The 17,696-nt window shown below is 41.8% G+C and overlaps 1 protein-coding gene across 1 annotated transcript in view; it reads left to right on the forward strand.

Moving 5' to 3' along the window:
* Window positions 1–573: 573 nt before the first annotated feature.
* Window positions 574–17,696, forward strand: part of TRHDE (thyrotropin releasing hormone degrading enzyme) — a 330,639-nt gene continuing 313,516 nt past the window's right edge. Inside the window, exons 1-2 of the mRNA XM_010988214.3 lie at window positions 574–1,478; window positions 14,003–14,276. Coding sequence (XP_010986516.3) covers window positions 574–1,478; window positions 14,003–14,276 — 1,179 coding nt within the window. The remainder of the gene's footprint in view (window positions 1,479–14,002; window positions 14,277–17,696) is intronic.

The following is a 17,696-nucleotide window of genomic DNA, read 5'->3' on the forward strand; positions in this document are numbered from 1 at the left end:
GCTGCAGGGTGCATGGCTTGGAAGCCGCTGCCGCCGCCACCGCTGCTGCGAGCACATCCCACCCAGAGGACTGAACGCCGCCGCTGGAGTAGGGAGAGAGAGCGGCAGCCCTAACTTCCCTCTCCACCGCTCCCTGTCCTTGCCAGCCGAGGACCCGCTGGAAGCCTCCCGCGGAAAGCCCGGCGCTAGCTCCGCGCTGGGAAGGGAGAGCTGGGAGCCGCAGGCGCACAGGGGCGGGGGCAGCATGTGCCCGGGAGCCCGGCGCCCGCAGGAGAAGTAGCGCGCGCTGGGGCGAACGAGACGCTTTCCAAGTTGGGCGAGTCCCAGAGCTCGCCGCCCCGCGCCTCGGCCGCCGGTGTCCGGAGAGAGGCGGGGCTGATGGGGACCGCCGAGGTTGTTGTCGCCTGCGGCCAGAGCCCGTCTTAAAAGAACCCGGGCCAGTCTCCCCAGGGTCCCAGCTGGCGTCGCGCCCTCGGCCCGCGTGCGCTCTCTGATGCTCGCGCTGGGGGTGGCCCGGGTGGCCCGCCCGCGGGGGGTGCCGGAGGGGGCGGGGGAGGAGGAGGAGGCAGTGTGATGGCCCTGGACGGCGAGCGGGGGGAACAAGAGGAGGAGAAGAAAAAGAAGAAGAAGAAAAAGAAGAGGAAGAAGAAGGAGGAGGAGGAGGGGGCTCAGAAGAGCTGCTCACCCTTCGCCGCCACAATGGGGGAGAACGACGCCGCGCTCCGGGCCGGCGGCAGGGGGCTCTCGGACCCATGGGCAGACTCCGTGGGGGTGCGACCCCGCACCACCGAGCGCCACATCACGGTGCACAAACGGCTAGTGCTGGCGTTCGCCGTGTCCATCGTGGCGCTGCTCGCGGTCACCATGCTCGCAGTGCTGCTCAGTTTGCGCTTCGACGAGTGTGGGGCAAGCGTACCGCCCGGCGCCGACAGCCACCCTGCCGGCTTCCCGGGGCGCGGCAGCAACGAGAGCCTTCCGGGGTCGGCTCGGCGCAACCACCACGCTGGCGGGGGCTCCTCGCAGCCCGAGGCAGGCGGGGAAGCCACCCCTGAGACCTCGTCCGCTCAGCCGCCGTCGGAGGAGGAGCGAGAGCAGTGGCAGCCGTGGACGCAGCTGCGCCTGTCGGGCCACCTCAAGCCTCTGCATTACAATCTGATGCTCACCGCCTTCATGGAGAACTTCACCTTCTCCGGGGAGGTCAACGTGGAGATCGCGTGCCGGAACGCCACCCGCTACGTCGTGCTGCACGCCTCCCGAGTTGCGGTCGAGAAGGTGCAGCTGGCCGAGGACCGCGTGGCCGGGGCGGTCCCCGTGGCCGGCTTTTTCCTCTACCCGCAAACCCAGGTCTTGGTGGTGGTGCTGAATAGGACCCTGGATGCGCAGAGGAATTACAATCTGAAGATCATCTACAACGCCCTGATCGAGAACGAGCTCTTGGGCTTCTTCCGCAGCTCCTACGTGCTCCACGGGGAGAGAAGGTACGGAGGGAGGCGGTGCCCGGCACCGCCCCACCCAGCCAGGCTGCTCTAAACCGCTGGGCAGCGGGCGACCCCGGGGACGCAGTTAGGTTCCGATAACCGGAAGCGAGGGATGGAGGAAGGGAAGGCAGGGTAGGACCGTCTCACAGAACTATCCGGGTCTCCCAGATGCCTGGGTTCTCACTGCGCCAACTTCACAAACTCACTCACCAGTGCTAAATGTCACCCCTCTCGCCTGGGACTCCCTGCTTTGTCAAAGTTCCTTAGCTAGCCGGGGCACACAGCTCTTTTTTTTTTTTTTTTTTTTTTAAAGGATAGTGTGTAATATGAGCGATGCCAGGCCAGGGTCACATCAAAAGTTGGCAAGTTACCGTCGAGGGAAAATGCGTGAGCGCGAGGTCAGGGCAGCCACGCACCGGCTAAGAGGTCAGGACGGGGTAAACCGGGCAGAATCCTCCCCTCCCCCACCACGCCCGCTTCTGGCAGGCAGAGCAGAGGGTAGGCTTTGGCTTCTTGAAGTTTTCCAAAACTGCAAGTTGAGATACTGAGCAGTAAGAGCCAGTCCTGGTGACAGAGTAAGGGGAGTTGATGGCGGCGGCTGCCTTTGGCCAAAGCCAGCGAGAAATGTTTTTACCAGTGCTGCCAGCTCTGTCCTAACACACAGTGACTCGGGTTTGGACCTGAGTTACTGCCTCTGAAAGTGACTCCAACGGTGAAAGGGGGGAAAACTAACAGCCAGCCCCTAATGCCTTGTTAGCGAGTGCCTTTAATGCTTTTTAGATTTGGGCTGTTTCCTGTTTGTTATTTTTTGAGAGTCTGTGGGGCTTTTCACCACTTGTTTAGAGTCCAACAGAACTGGGTTCGAATTCCAGCTGCAGCTCTACCTGTGATGAAGGTTTGAGAAAGCTAATGAACTCACTCACCAGTTTCTGACAGTGACTACCGCTAGTGCTTAATGAGAACCTTATATTAACTCAATTTTACAAGAATCCTATGGGATATGTGTTCTCAACACTCCCTGTTTTACAGATGGGGAAATGGAGGCACTGAGAAGTCAAGTAACTTGTCACATAGTGAGCCTACAAAGCAGGGTCTAGACTCAGGCAGCTTGGCTCCAGAACCCACACTTTTAGTTTTAATTTGGGGATAATACTACTACTGTCCTCATGGGATTGCTGCAGGTGTCCATGAGTAAATGCGCAGAAAAGCACTTAACTGTGCTTGGTGTAGAGAATGCCCACCGTACTTGTTAGCTGTGCTGAGTGTCCCATGGTAGTAAGCCTTCAAGCTTATTGTTGAATTGAGTAAACAAGTGATTTGTGCTTTCTGCCCCAGCCTATTGCATTTAAAATCACTTTGATTAATTAAATGACTATAGGACCAGGGAACAACCAAAATGAACTTAAAAATGAAATCGACAACCTTAGAAGTGGAGGCAGTTTGGCGATTAGTAATGATGCCACTGGGAGAGCCTCCTCTGCTCTCAGGTGATTCTCACAACAGCAGAAAACTTGGGATCAGAGTAGTCCAGGTCAACTGCTGAGGCCAGCAGGCTTGTTAGTGGAGAGCTGGGACTTCAACTTTGGTTTTCTGATCCCTGGACCAGGGCTCATTGTGTCTAGAAACTCTCAGAAGTTGATACTGTGTAAGAAGCTGGGGGAAATTCTGCTGTGTTTTGGGAGAACACAGGAGTTTTATTATTTATAGAGTGTGATGCAGTAACCTCATAGAAATAAATTGCCCAATGCTTTAGCCGTTATGTGGTTGTTCAAGCCTCCTATAAGTGAATGTATAAATTATTCACTTTCAGACTCCTAAGATCAGATGTGGATAATTTAAACCCCCTTCCAACACTTTCTCAGACGGATTCTAAAAAATACGGATTAAAAGGAATTTTAAAAACCCACAGTCATATCAGATTTGTGGGGAAAAAGGCAAATTTGCATGTTATGTCAAAGTGTCAGTACTGGGAGTTGCATATCATTACTGATAAATCTTGCTGTGATGAAATAAATAACCTCCAACAAATCCTGTTTTTTGAGCCATGCCAAAATACATTTGGTGGAACTGAGCTTGTTTTGGTCAGTGCTTTCAAATTAATAGGGCTCTTAAAAAGACCAGATGGTTCTACTTGACCCATAACTGATTTCATGTAGCCTGGTGCATATTTGTATTCAAACTCTCTTCTTCAGTTTTCCCCGAAGATGTAAATAACTTAGTTCAGAGTTTAACCTAGTGCACATGTGGAACACAGGATTTGGTGTTTCTGGAGATCCCAGGATGGTTTTATTTCTAAACAGCATCTCAGAGAAAGTCTTTGTTCCTCTCTTTTTCCCCCCACCATCAATACCAGAGTGAATATGATAATTTCTGAGATGTTCCTACTGGGTTTGATAAGGCAAAGGAAGTTTAATCAACCATTTTACAATTATGCCAACGCTACATATATTAAACTTCTTTTTGTTTGTTGTTAATCTGGCTACTTGGAGACATTTAAACAGAAACTTTTTATCAGGAACTCAGCCAGGGTTGGACTTTCATTGGTGATGATTCTGTCCCCCAGGTGCAACGTAAATTGACATTTTGGAATGCACTTTCCAAAAGGACACAGACGCAAACTCTACATTTTCATTTGATTGATGATTAAATATCTTGGTCTTTAGTTAGTCATAATTTTTGCCAATTTAATTATCAGAAAATTTCTGTAATGAAAATAAATACTTAATCTGCCAATGGGGAATCACACTGAGCAACTTGAAATAATTGAAAAGAGCAGTACCACCATTCGGTCCACCTTACGTAGTCTGTGTGGAAACAACTCCTTAATGCCTGGTCAGTCTGGTTCTTTGACTCATTCCCCAGAGTGCATGAGGAAAAGAATTTGAGTCAGGTCAGGGCGGGAAAATTTGACTTCACTCTGTGCGCTATACCTTTAATGCCTGGAAGGTTTCATCCTCCATGAGGTTTTGGAGGGGCTGGTTTTGTCCTACAGGGAAGACTTACCTCTCCGGGTTCCCCTATTGCAGCAGAGAAAGGTTAGAAGACAGGCTCCCCATTAGAGCCCGAGGCTCCTCCACTTCCGTCAGATCCCCCACTCTCAGCTGGTCATTTGGCTAAACGGAAATTCACCACTTGTTGAAAATTGCAAACACATAAATTCTCTTAAATTTGAAATGTTTACACACAGCAGTAAATTATCTCCATTAAGCAAAAGATGTACTCACTTCTCCCTCAGGTGGGTGGCTAGCAGGCAGATACAGAGCGTGTGTGTTCACGCCGGGGCACCCTAGGGTGGCACATGCTTGCCTAGAACTCGGTAGCGTCTTCATTTACCTGAACTGAGCGCCGCTTTGCGGGAGCCAGATGGTGAGCATACCCATGTTCAAAGTAGGGTACCTTAATTTAGATCCAGATGGTCGGATTGAGAGAAGAAATTTACCCAAAGTAAATGAACATTTTATTCACTTTCAAAAGGGAGACGTTTTTCTTTGACAAACGTTGTTTGGGTCTGTGATGTGCCACGGTGACAGAAGACAGAATGAAATAGGAGGCCTTTTCCTAGCAAGGGTTATTTAGAGAGAAACCATGATTTTCAGGTAGGATAGGAGGATAATATTGTGGTTCTCAAGGAGAATTGCAAAAAAAAACTCCTTTGCAAGCATCTTATGAAGAGCGTAGAGGATTTTATTAGTAGGCATTAGATCATTTGTGGTATTAATGTACATAGTCTGGTGCCTTGTACTTTTTCTGGAATGAGTGAATAATTATGATATTTAATAAGAATAAGAAATCCACCACATTGTTTTTATGTTGAAAGCAGCCTCATTCCTCCCACTCATTCTGTGGAGGAGAAGACATCTTAGGATGAACAGTTTGGAGTACCTGGCTTTCTGCCCTTCTGTAGAGGGCTCTGAACTGAAAATCTGGGAGAACTGTTTGTTTCTGTGAAAACTTCTTTTTTTTTTTTAAATATGATTTCTTAATGGACTTAGCTCATTGTTTTCCTGTCAGGCACACATAACCATATGGCCAAACTGAGTCCAGTGCTGGATTTTGGTCACAATTCAAAATAACACCAGTAGACTAAATCTAGAAAGTATTGGGAAAAAAAAGTTTAGATGATTTAATAGTGACTCATTCAGGGAGGAAAATCCATACAGTTGGTGTTTGTCTTGCTGTGTTTTTTGATCACCCTGGGTAATAATAATAAAGGATACCTTATTCATGAAAGAGTTAAATGAACAACTCTAAACAGAGCCTATCTGCTCCAGATCGCTTTCAAGCAAAAACAGACCTGCAACTGGTTTTCCTGTGTTTGGTTTGCATAACATGTTTATTTCCTCAAGCAGTTTTTGCCACCATGTATGTGGATGGGCTTGGCATGAAAGTACAGGGCAACCATTTAGGTTTGCTCGAGGATGGTGATGATGTTTGGACGATATGATTACGAGAATAGGGTTCACTTCTTTAAGCATGATTTTAAAGAACGAGTAAGGAAGAAATAGTCTACCTTGAATATGTAAGTGTTTTCCAGCCTGTAGGGAAGGGCGTCCCTCCAACTCCTCAGGCTCATCCTCCAACCCACCGGCAATGATCATCACCTTTGCGTGTCCTTTACATCCTTTTGGATTGTCCATGGTGGCTGGGTTCCTCCCGAGATTTTCAAAGACGCATGCAATCCTCCTTCTTGCCACTAGAGAGTGGATGCTCTCTCCACCAGACAGAATTTTGCTACGTAGAATTTGATGGACTATAAAGAGGCAAAACACTCATTGCCCTTGCCAGTTTTTTGGACAATACACAATGAGTCACAAACAGGCACAGCTGGATGGCGGTGGTGGGGCTGTGAGGGTAGAGTCAGGTTGGCACGATCTTACTGGGTGGGGCTGCATTGGGATAAAGGGGGCCAGGCTCCCCATTCCTGCCCTCCCTGCCCCCAGGTGTGCCTTCTCCGTCTCTGCTAAGCGAGCGGCCCCGGGGTTTAAGGAGCTCTGGCACTAGTTGTACAGGGACAGGGGTGAATTGATTCCTCCTTGTGCAGACCTTTGTGGATTTGCAGGGAGAAGTTTTAGTTTAATTATTCGAATCTCTCCCCATGATTACACAAGTCAAAAAAAAAATTAGAGGATGGAAAAAGAATGAAGTTTTAAAATTACTGCTGTCGGTTACTCTATAACTCTTTTAACAATAGGATCGAGCCACTTTTGATTGTGTTGCTGGATTGAAAAGTGTGTGTGCGCGCAGTGTGTTCAAGGACTCTGGAACCAGATTGCTTTGGTTTTTGTCATGACACTGCCACTTGCTGATCTTGGCCAAGTTTCCTAGTTGTTCTGTGTCTGACATCCTTATCTGGAAACTAGGGTTAATGATCTCCTATCTCATAGGGTTAATTGTGAGGATTACGTGCGTTAAGTAATAAAGCACTTCGAACAGTGTCTGACAACTGGTCAGCACATCTGTGGGTATGAAATATGATTGCAGGCAGGATTACACGGCTGGACATCTACTGTTTGAGCTGGAATCAGGTTGTTTAGGCTCAATGTTGGGTTTCCCCTTACTAGCAAGACAGGGGGAAATGGTCACTGTGGACATTCCTTCCACTACTGTTTGTTTTGTCCCCTGAGCAGAGTTCAGAAGACGGGGAGAGGGAGAGGCAGAGCCCTTCCACAGTGAAGAAGAGAGAGAAGGGAAACCCCACACTTGGTCCAGACACTGTGAGATGGAGAGGGTTGAGGGGGGCGGGAAGAGGATGTGAAACAAAAGGAACTCACAACTCTCTGCTTATGGCACTGCTGTCTATCAGCACTGAGAAAAGAAGAAATCAGTGACCCAAGGGCCGGGAAGGGGCCTTCCTTATCGCTGGAGGCCGGTACAGGAAATAGAAAAACCCAAGTCCCAAGGAAAAGGCACCTCAGTCATTAGATGCTGTTCTCAGGACTTTATACTTGAGTTCCACCTGTAGCAGAACTTTATAGAACATAACACTTTTTACAATATTAAACAAATGAATCTCAGAAACTACTTTATTTATTCTTATGAAAACCTAATATTATGGCTCAGGAAAGTAATTTTAGAGCATTCTTACTACTCTTCATCAGTGGTGATCAAGTTACTCATTTTTGATAAGAGTACTTAGTGCATAAATAGGAAAACAATTATGAATATTATGCTCTGTTTTCATAACACGATTATTCACATATGCACCACTTCCTACATACATATTGCTGGCATTATTGCATTATGTTTTTAGTTTACTAGAATGGTTATTTAAAAAAATAAGACTACACGCTTGCTTATGGCACTGAATATTTAGCAGGAGCACTTCTCTTCTGAAATGGCAGAGTTTTAATGACTCATTGAGGTACATAAAAATACACAGCCTAAACAAGGACCCATTTTGGCTTAAAATGTTTTGTCATTGAGTAGTAATTTGCATTTTGATGAACTACCTTAACTTTAAACGGGACATGTGTCACTTCTACGACCTTGTAGCTTTGTTTAGTTACTAAGTGATCCACTGGGTCACTTCTTTAGATCTGGAGAGTTTTTATTAGCGATCTGAAACTGCTGCAACGCTAGGCAAATTCTATTTGCAATCACAAGTTCAGAGATCACTTTTCACCGTGCTGCACGTGTGGTCTGCGTCGATTTTTTGCCAAAACGGAAACCTCTCAAAGACTCCCTGCCAGTTGTGAGGTTCTCTTGGTTTTGGTGGATTCTGCCCTGAAATGTCATGACTCAATCTGAATACTAACAGTGACAATGCAAATGTTTGTTTCCTCTGCATATTTTAACTTTCTGGAAAGGCAAACTGAAAATAATGGAACACAAATTGTTTGTATCACATACTGTAATTTGTTGGCAATATCAACCAGTGTTTATGCATTACTTCTGCTGAATCTTACCATAATGACACAAGCAGCTTGCCTAGTGAACTTCCGCAGAAATAAGAAATCAATTCTTCAGAAGCAATGCAGAGATTTAGGCTCTCCTTCTGAGCTCGACCAAAATGTCAGATAGACAAGTTGTTAAGAAATCAAGTAATGTATTTTCGATAGAAGAGAATTAAACTACATGTATCTTATTCATATTTTTCTAGTTATGCTAAAGTGACATTCTTAGAATAACACTTTCAGGATGTCACTTTTGGAAGTGGATTTTTTTTTATGATAATAAGGGATTCATTAAAAGATAAAAAATGATTTGGTTTAAGAAAGCAGGAGAAAAACAGACAACAAAGTACTTTCCCCCCATTTCCTTCTGCCTCCTGCTGTTTAATTTTACTTCTTGCTGTATTTACATACATACATCGTATCCTTACTGTATATTAAAACATTCCTTCTTTTTAATTAATTTTTTGTGCTTTTTCCTATCTGGTGTACTGCCACCACCTCAAACTCCACCTCAAATTTACTCAGAAACCAAACTCACGATTTTCTACTCCAAATCACCTTCTCTGGAGGTCTCTGATGTTTTTAATGACAGTAAGCAGGAAAGAAGTCTCACTTCCACCAGTCGAAGGCAACCATAAAATAGATGCAGCGAAGACAAGATGGTATTTTTGAAACACAACAGACACTGTTGCCTGTTGAGGGCCCTGAGCCTGAAGCTGGCTCTCTTCGTTAGAAAGGAGAGTGTCAAGGGAGAGAGAGGTGTTAGAGATAGATGTGCAATACTGTGAGATCTGACAAAACCTGCAAGAGAGCAATGGGATGTTAACTTAATACATGAGTCAGAGTTTTCTTAAAGGCTTCTTTCCATGCTACCTGTAGCCAACTTGTTCACTACTGCATCCGTCTCTGACCCTTGGATTACTTCCTAGGCTTTAAGACTAATTCTTACACTTCTTGCTCCATAAAGCCTTCCTTCAGTTCTTTTTTTTTTATTGAAGTATAGTCAGTTACAATGTGTCAATTTCTGGTGAACAGCATCATGTCCCAGTCATGCATATATAGCCATATATTCGTTTTCATTAAAGGATATTACGAGATGTTGAATATAGTTCCCTGTGTTATACAGAAGAATTTAGTTTTTTAATCTATTTTTATATATAGTGGTTAACATTTGCAAATCTCAAACTCCCAAATTTGTCCCTTCCCACCCCTTTCCCCCCATAACCATAAGATTGTTTACTACGTCTGTGAGTCTGTTTGTTTTGTAGTTGAGTTTGTTAGTGTCCTCTCCTTCCTTCCTTCCTTCCTTCCTCTCTTTCTCTCTTTCTCTCTTTCTTTCCTTCTTTCCTTCTTTCTCTTTTAGATTCCGCATATGAGTGATACCATATGATTCTTTCAGTGCTTAAGAGTGGTGGTTCCCAACTGGGTAATCTTGGCCTCGCAGGGGACATTCGCAATGTCGAGGCACTTGGATGGTTACAACTGGGCAGAGGGAGTTCTACTGGCCTCTAGTGGTAGAATCCAGGAATGCTGCTAACCCTCCTACAGTGCCCCATCATGACCCCGGACAAGGAAGAATTATCCAATCTTAAAATGTCAGTAATGTCGAGAATTCTGAATCACCAATGCTTATACTTCAAAGGGAAAAAAACAGAATCAGTAGTGCCAAAGGTGAGAAAACTTGCTACCTTGCTTTAGGGGAGTGTACTTTCTTCAGATATTTTCCCTCGTTGTCCTGGCTTTTTGTACGATACCTGTTTAGACGTATGTTTTATTTAATCAAAATATAAACTCCTTGAGGGAAGGAAGCATATATATTTATCTTTTTCTCCACGCTACTGAACACTCAAAAATGATGACTAAAAGAAGCAAACACAGTCTAGTTTTTGTAGTAAAAAGCTATTTAGCAGTAGTGTAATTTAATATTTTAAAAACATCTCGTCAAATTCAGGGACTAGTTTATTTCCGTTCAGTTACAGGATCTCAAGCTTGGAAAAGACCCTAAATGTAATCTAGCCCAACTGCTTTTCTTTTCCAAGGGGCTTGTTTTGATTTGCTAAATATTGAATTGAAATTCAATTGCAATCGTCCTCAGGTGCCAGACTGTGAAATTGGTATTTCCTCATTTAGACATTATCAGAATATATGCCGGCCCTCAGTGCATAGATATACACCATGTGCATGAATTCATTAAGTACATTAATTGCAGAAAAAGTCACTAGATGATCTTTATGGTTCCTTTCAACTCTGAGAATCAGTGATTTAAATTGCAAGCCTTTCTAACATATTTACTTATAACGTGAGGCAAAAAGAGACTTGAACACGACATGCTTCTTCTGCATAAATATTTGGTTTATTAATTTCTTTCTAGCCCAGAGGTATTTAGATCTTCTGCACCTAATAAATTCCCTACCCTTTAATTACTTAATACCAAAGACACCTTTGGTTTTTACTTAATGACTAAATACATTCTCATTGCAACCTCTTGGTTGAAATCTTACAGAACTTTCCCCTAGTATTATTAGTTTTTTTTTATGTATATATTTTTATTTTTTCAGGTAGATTGCAAAGGCCTTAAGGACAAAATTGGTTATATCTTTTACAAAACCCTATCACGTACCTAATGTAGTGAAAATCTCACATATTTGCAGATGGTATCTATTTGTTCAAAGACTGAAATCGGAGTTCTCAGATACTTGAATATTGAAAGGGAATACTTTTTCTTATAGATTAAATTCCATAGGACCTTTCAAATAGCCTCAGTAGAGAAATATGAAACTCAGTGGACATTTTAATTAATAAGATTGAAGGTAAGATTCAGGAATATTATGTAAGGCAAAAGCACGTGAAGAGAAAGTTGTAAATGGGTGCATTTTAACTAAAAGTTACTGATATTTCATTAAGCAAAAACTATATATTAGTAGAAAACAACGAGGAAAAATATTACAAAGATGTTAGCAAATTTGGACAGAAGAACCTTTATTCCCAATAGTCAAATTAAAACATTGTTTATAAATTATGGCTAAAGATTTTATTGTTTTTGAAATACAGTTACCTTTTACTCAGACACAGAAAATGTGAATTCTAGACTCAGTTTTGCACTAATTGCCTGTGTAACTTTGGATAAATCACTTAACTCTCCCGGAACTAGTTTTTCATTTTAGCAATCTTCGAGAGCTAGACAATTTGTTTCTAAGATTGCTCCCGACTTTAACCTTCTATTTTTCAGAAGATTTATAGTTAAAACTTCTTTTCTATATATTATCTCATTTTATCATCTTGACAGTTTTGTTAAGGGAGACCCCAAAAATGTTATTATTTTCCTTCTACTAATGAAAAAATAGGCTTCGGCAGTTAAGTGATTTGCCCAAGCCTGGTATGTAGCAGCCCAGCATTGTTTTCAAGATAACTCTCAAAACCCCTCTTTCTGAGACGAAGTATACAATTAATCCTAAAAGTGTCTTTTTTTTTGCTATTTCAAAATTAAGCTTTTGGAGAGGGGAGGACATAGCTCAGTGATGGAGTGCATGCTTAGCATGCATGAGGTCCTGGGTTTGATCCCCAGTACCTCCATGAAGTAAATAAATAAGCAAAAATAAACCTAATTGCTCCCCCCCAAAAAACTAAGTTTTTAAAAAAGTAGACCCTCAGTGATACATGTAAGCTTCATAATTTTAAAAAACATTTACATTTCATGGTTTGAGCCAGGCATAGCCAGTTAAATTCCGTACACATGTCAACCTCTATTGATTGGTAGTAACTGCCTAAAGTGCTGGGCTCAGAATGATTTTAAGGGCAAGTTTGGGCTCAGCAGAAAAGTGTGCCATGTGAGATTAACAGTGAACTCTGAGGGACGGAGAGTCGGCGGGGTGGGGGCGGGCAGCACCACTTATGGGGGAAGGAGCCTTTTAAAGAAATGACTGTAGCCCTCACTCATGTTTTACAAAGGGTCTAATATTGACTTGCCTTATCTCAGGTTTTAACTGGTATTATTAAAAAAGTTTAATTAACTTATGTCATGAATGTTTTCCCAAATAATGGCCCCCTTTTTAAGTTAAAAGAAGGTCCTTCTTAATTCAGTTTATCTCCACTCAGATTGGAGGCAAACCCCAAATATTTCCCAGAAGTTTCTTGATTAACTCCCGAAAGACAATATTGCAAAAGAGAACTGACAACTGTTTGTCTTAAAAGATGGAAATCCGTAGTTAAGTGTGACAAAGAGACTAGGACAATAAGATAAATGTGGCATTTTATAATCTAACTTTGACACAGAATATAAAATAGACCCTGCTATAAATAAAATAGATAAAAAACAAATTTCTTCTGTCTAGCACAGGGAATTATATTCAACATCTTGTAGTAACCTATAATGAAAAAGAGTATGAAAATGAATACATGTATGTATATGCAAGACTGTGCCGTACTGCAGAAATTGATACATTGTAACTGGCTATATTTCTGTTTAAAAAGAAACAGCATATGATAATAGCCTAAATAATAAAATAAAATAAAATAAAATAAAATAAAATAAAATAAAATAAAATAAAATAGGGTCCTTCTTAAAGTACTTAGTTTGAGTGTTTTCATTGGTAACCGTAACAGTGAAAGAACGTAGAGAGGATGCTTCTGGTTAGAGTTTTAATGAGATGCATCTTTGTGGCTTGATCTGAAAACTTGAGGGCATTAAATATTTTATAAATACACACACACACACACACACACACATATTGACAAGCTTCTTTATTCTACAGGTATTTATTATGTTAATTTACTTTATTATATTCAAGCATAATAATGCATAATTTATTTAGTAAATATCTATTGTGAGTAGTAAAAATCGGCGGTCTCTGGATCATTCTGTGTAAATGGAAGGTACAGCACTCCAGGAAGGGCTGAAGATACTGTGAGTCAGTGCTGCCGTCTATTAACTGCCTGCTGGGCGCTGTTTATCTGTTCACAGTGACAGGTGCTTTACAGCCCCCTTTTCTATTCTGCTAAGCTTTACAATGCTTTTTAAGTTAGGCTTGATTATTTCTCTGTAAGCAGCAAACATCTACACCTTAGGGAAATTTAGTAACCTTCCAAGATGGTGCGGCTAAGAATTGTTTCGGAGCCAGAATTCAGAGCAAGTTTTGTCAGGTTTCAATGTCCATTTCCTTAACGAAACCAGGCCACGTCTTGCTGAAGTTTGAGGACACGAATGTTTCTGAGTGATGGTCTATGTATTTGATGGCAAGTTTTGGATTTTGGCTTCACTGTCTTTACTTGGTTGTACAGGTTCAGAGAGGAGAGTGAGATATGCCAAAAAGGAGGACCATGATGTCCCAGTAATTGCCAACGTGATGACAATGGGTTGTTTTTCTATAAAGTGTCATGTTTTGTCTAATACATAGAGCTCTGGATTTAGAGAATTTAATTGAGACAAAAACTTCCCCGAAAGATATTTATTGTTGGGGAAATACATATGATTTATGCTTTCAAGCTATTCATGCACTTAAGTTTGGTTCCAAAAGAAAGTATCCTGTCATTTGGTAAACATATATTATTTCATCAGCAGAAGCTGATGTTAAAGTGTCCATAGCTTAACTCGAGCCATACATGTGATTGAGAATGCCATTTTCTTTCTTCCAGATTCCTTGGTGTTACTCAGTTTTCGCCCACACATGCCAGGAAGGCATTTCCGTGTTTTGATGAGCCCATTTACAAGGCTACTTTCAAAATCAGCATCAGACATCAAGCGACCTACTTGTCTTTATCCAATATGCCAGTGGAAACGTCCGTGTTTGAGGAAGATGGATGGGTTACGGACCACTTCTCACAGACCCCTCTCATGTCCACATACTATTTAGCCTGGGCAATTTGCAACTTCACCTACAGAGAAACTACCACCAAGAGTGGGGTTACAGTAAGTATTTCGCGCTCGATGGTGTTTTTGGATGATGTGCACTGCTTTCTGGATTAACAGTGAATTGTTTCTATCTTTTCCACATCTTATGTCACTGAATTCTTTCTTTAATCCTTAGAAGGAAAATTATCTTCCTGGTTTTGAAGAGTCAGAGAGGAATGTCTCTTCTATACCCAGGCTTCTTGTTACTTTAACCACCTCCCCTACCCCTGCCATCCCTCCCTCTTCGTCTCCTGAGTGTCTCTGAAAAGGCTGTTGTCTCTTACGGGAAATGGCCCGTTTTTGTTTATACGCATTGGATAGAGTTGAAGCCCTCTGTGTGCACCTGTCTGATCTCCCTGCCTCATCTCCTCCCTTAGAGAGGATTACTGCCCCGAATCTGGAGGATGCCATTTCCAGGCATATTATCATTCAGTTATTAAGTATGTATCAGTCTATTTACAATACATTTCATGCTTTAAAATTACATATAAGTGGTTTTATAGTATAGGTACCATTCTGCAACTTATTTTTATTTCATTTCATTTTATTTTTTTGCTTCAAGTTATGGTTTGGGGGTTTATCTGAATAGAATCGTTGAATGAATACATCAAAATTGGTCACCCTCCTGTAGATGAACATTTAAATTTTTCTGATTTTCAATGATGAACAACAATGCTCAGTGAACTTTTTTTGTGCAGAAGTTCTTCTGCCAATGTGCTAGAATTTCTGTAAGGTGCAAAGCCTCTTTTAGCCCACAGCACCCAAGTGTAGAGAAATCTGTGCTCAGAGAAGGGCGATATATAGGCAGCCTAGAGAATTCACTCTCTGTATTAAATTTATACCAAGAATCAGTTGGATTCTTTATGACGATTCTTTGTGACACCATGGTGTTTGAGGCACTTTTTACTTGCTACTGTATTGCGTTAGTCAGGCTAAGTCAGGCCATGCTGACTTAACAACTTCCTCCTCATTTCAATGGCTTATAGAATACATGTGCATTTATTCTAGTTTTCATATCAGCTATAAAGCAAGGTATTATAATTTCATCTTTCCTGATGAATAAAGTAAATTTAGATTTCAAGAGATTAAGTAACTTTACCAGAGTCAGAAAGTAAGCAAGTGTTAGCACTGCAGGACTGACTTCTATTGGTCTGATCCCAAATTTGGGACTCCTCATCCTCATTAGACTCCCTGTGCCTTAGGAGTCGTGTTTCACTGTTTCATCTTGGTGTCTGTGTGAGAATTCAGGTACTGACTCTCTCCAACTGTGGCTGTCGTATTCAGTGCCGCTCAACCATAACAGAAGAAGTGAATAAAAATCTGTATTTTTCTTCTGTAGGAAGTTCATAGCTCTATAATAATGTAAATTTTGAATAATGGATTTGGCTAAGTAAAATTTTCTCACTGTTACTTTCAATTGAATTCACCGAAGAACCTATTTAAAAAATAAAATCTGCCTGCATACAAAATTAATGCCACTATTAAAGAACTGTGTATGGTGAGTGAATCCACATAATCATTAAAATAATACCCTAAATGCTGGCTCTAGGAGGCTAGGAGGAAGACATTTTTTTGCTCTTTAGGACTTATTTGCTAGGTTGAGTCCCTCTGATGTTTGTTGATGTCTCCTATGGGTACCTTCAAGGCTGCACATGTTGGACCATACACAGAAAAGGAACACTAAGACATCTTTCCTTTAACATCTTTAAAAGTTGATGACTGACTCGCTGTGGGTTCATTAGCAGCATAGGGTACATTGGAAATGTTTCTCCCTAGTATGTTTTCTTTAAAGCATCTTAAAAGTGTTCTCAGCTCTGCACAGTTATGCTTGTTGCTAAGTGATCCTTATTTAAAACCAGACACACTAATTATTTAGATGTGACTCTTATTAGAATTAAGAATTCCAGTAATTAGTAAACATTTTAAAATTCCTACTTAATAATTTTTATGTGGGAAAGATAAAAACATGCTACCAGAGAACGTCAGAAGGTCAACTGAAATAAAATTTTTGTTGTATGATCTAAAAATCCTAAGAATAGTAAAAAGGAAAACAAAACTGCTATTGGGAGCCCTTGTTTATACTGTGGAACTAAAGTTTAAAGCCTGGTTCTCTTTTTTTGTCACCCCTTGGAATTCTAATCTATTTGCTTTTTATTGCTGTTCCTCTTTGTTCCTGGGAACACGTGGGAGTGACAATTCTGAACTTTTAGCAGCTGGAAGAAGTGGAAGTTTAGCTTTAGATTCTGAGGTGTGGGATGGTCATATGAAGTCCAGGTGGTCATGTTGGGTCAGAAGCTAAAGCAGTTTCCTTTGGGATATGAGAGAAAATCTTGAGTAGCATCTTAATAATGCACAGCTGGATGGAGGCAATGCCTCAAGTGTGCATATTTGAAGCATCATTATTTGCTTATCAAGTTATGCATACTTTTCAAGGCACCATTCTGAGTAATTAGGAAGACTAAAAAAAAGTCTAAGATCCCTCCAGTATAGCAATCGCAGGGCCGCCTTCAGATGGACTCCGAGCCTGTAAATGTGTTTTGTTTACTCATCCCTAAAAATGGCTTAACATTTTCCTAATTAGTTGTCAACATTTAGAAATTGAGAAACTGCACATAGCATTATTTATTTCTGGCTTCTCTTGAAAAATTGGAAACTCTTGGGACACCAGGCTCACATTTCTACTTGGCTATATTTGTTCATTTATTCCCTCAACAGGTATTTACTGACTGAGTGTCAGGTATTGTTCTAGGCTCTGGTGATATAGCAGTGGACAAAGCAGATCAGATTCCTGCTCTCAGTAAACTTATATTTTAATGAGGAGAGTGACATTAAACAAATAAATATATGAAATGTCAGGTGGTGATGGCTATGAAGATGTGTGTGTTGGAGCTGGATGATGTGGACCATTTACATTCACTTCCCAGTGTAACCTAACCCAGGCCACTTCTGTTCTTTTGACCTAGTCCACTTCACCACTGTATACACCTGCTTTCATTCTGAAGGCATTTGGGTTTTCAGCCCTTGTCCAGGGATATAATTCAAGAGGGTAGCCAAGGAATGTGCATCAGAAAAGCAATGAATTCACTAATGGTGAATGAGTGATGCTAGTGTTCACTCCTTGTCAAATGAAAGTTGTAGAAAATAAGTTTAAGACAGTTTAGAAGAGGAAGCAGTTGCTAAGGGTTGGACTCTAGGGATGTGCTTCATGGAGGAGATAGGATTTAAAGTGGTCCTGAATGATGGTTTGGTCTTAGAGAAGCAGATGATGTGGGCATATAATCCTTGGTGGGGGAATGTTTGTAAGAAAAGATAAGAGATAAGGGTTTCTGGGAGATAGTGTAACATTATAAACATGAGTTTAGAATCAGAAAGGTCCGTTTTAGAATGTTTGCTCTGCTTCTTGGTGATCTTGGTTCATTACTTAAACTCTTCATCCTG

This window comes from Camelus dromedarius, chromosome 11, assembly GCF_036321535.1.
Source record: "Camelus dromedarius isolate mCamDro1 chromosome 11, mCamDro1.pat, whole genome shotgun sequence".
Taxonomy (NCBI): domain Eukaryota; kingdom Metazoa; phylum Chordata; class Mammalia; order Artiodactyla; family Camelidae; genus Camelus; species Camelus dromedarius.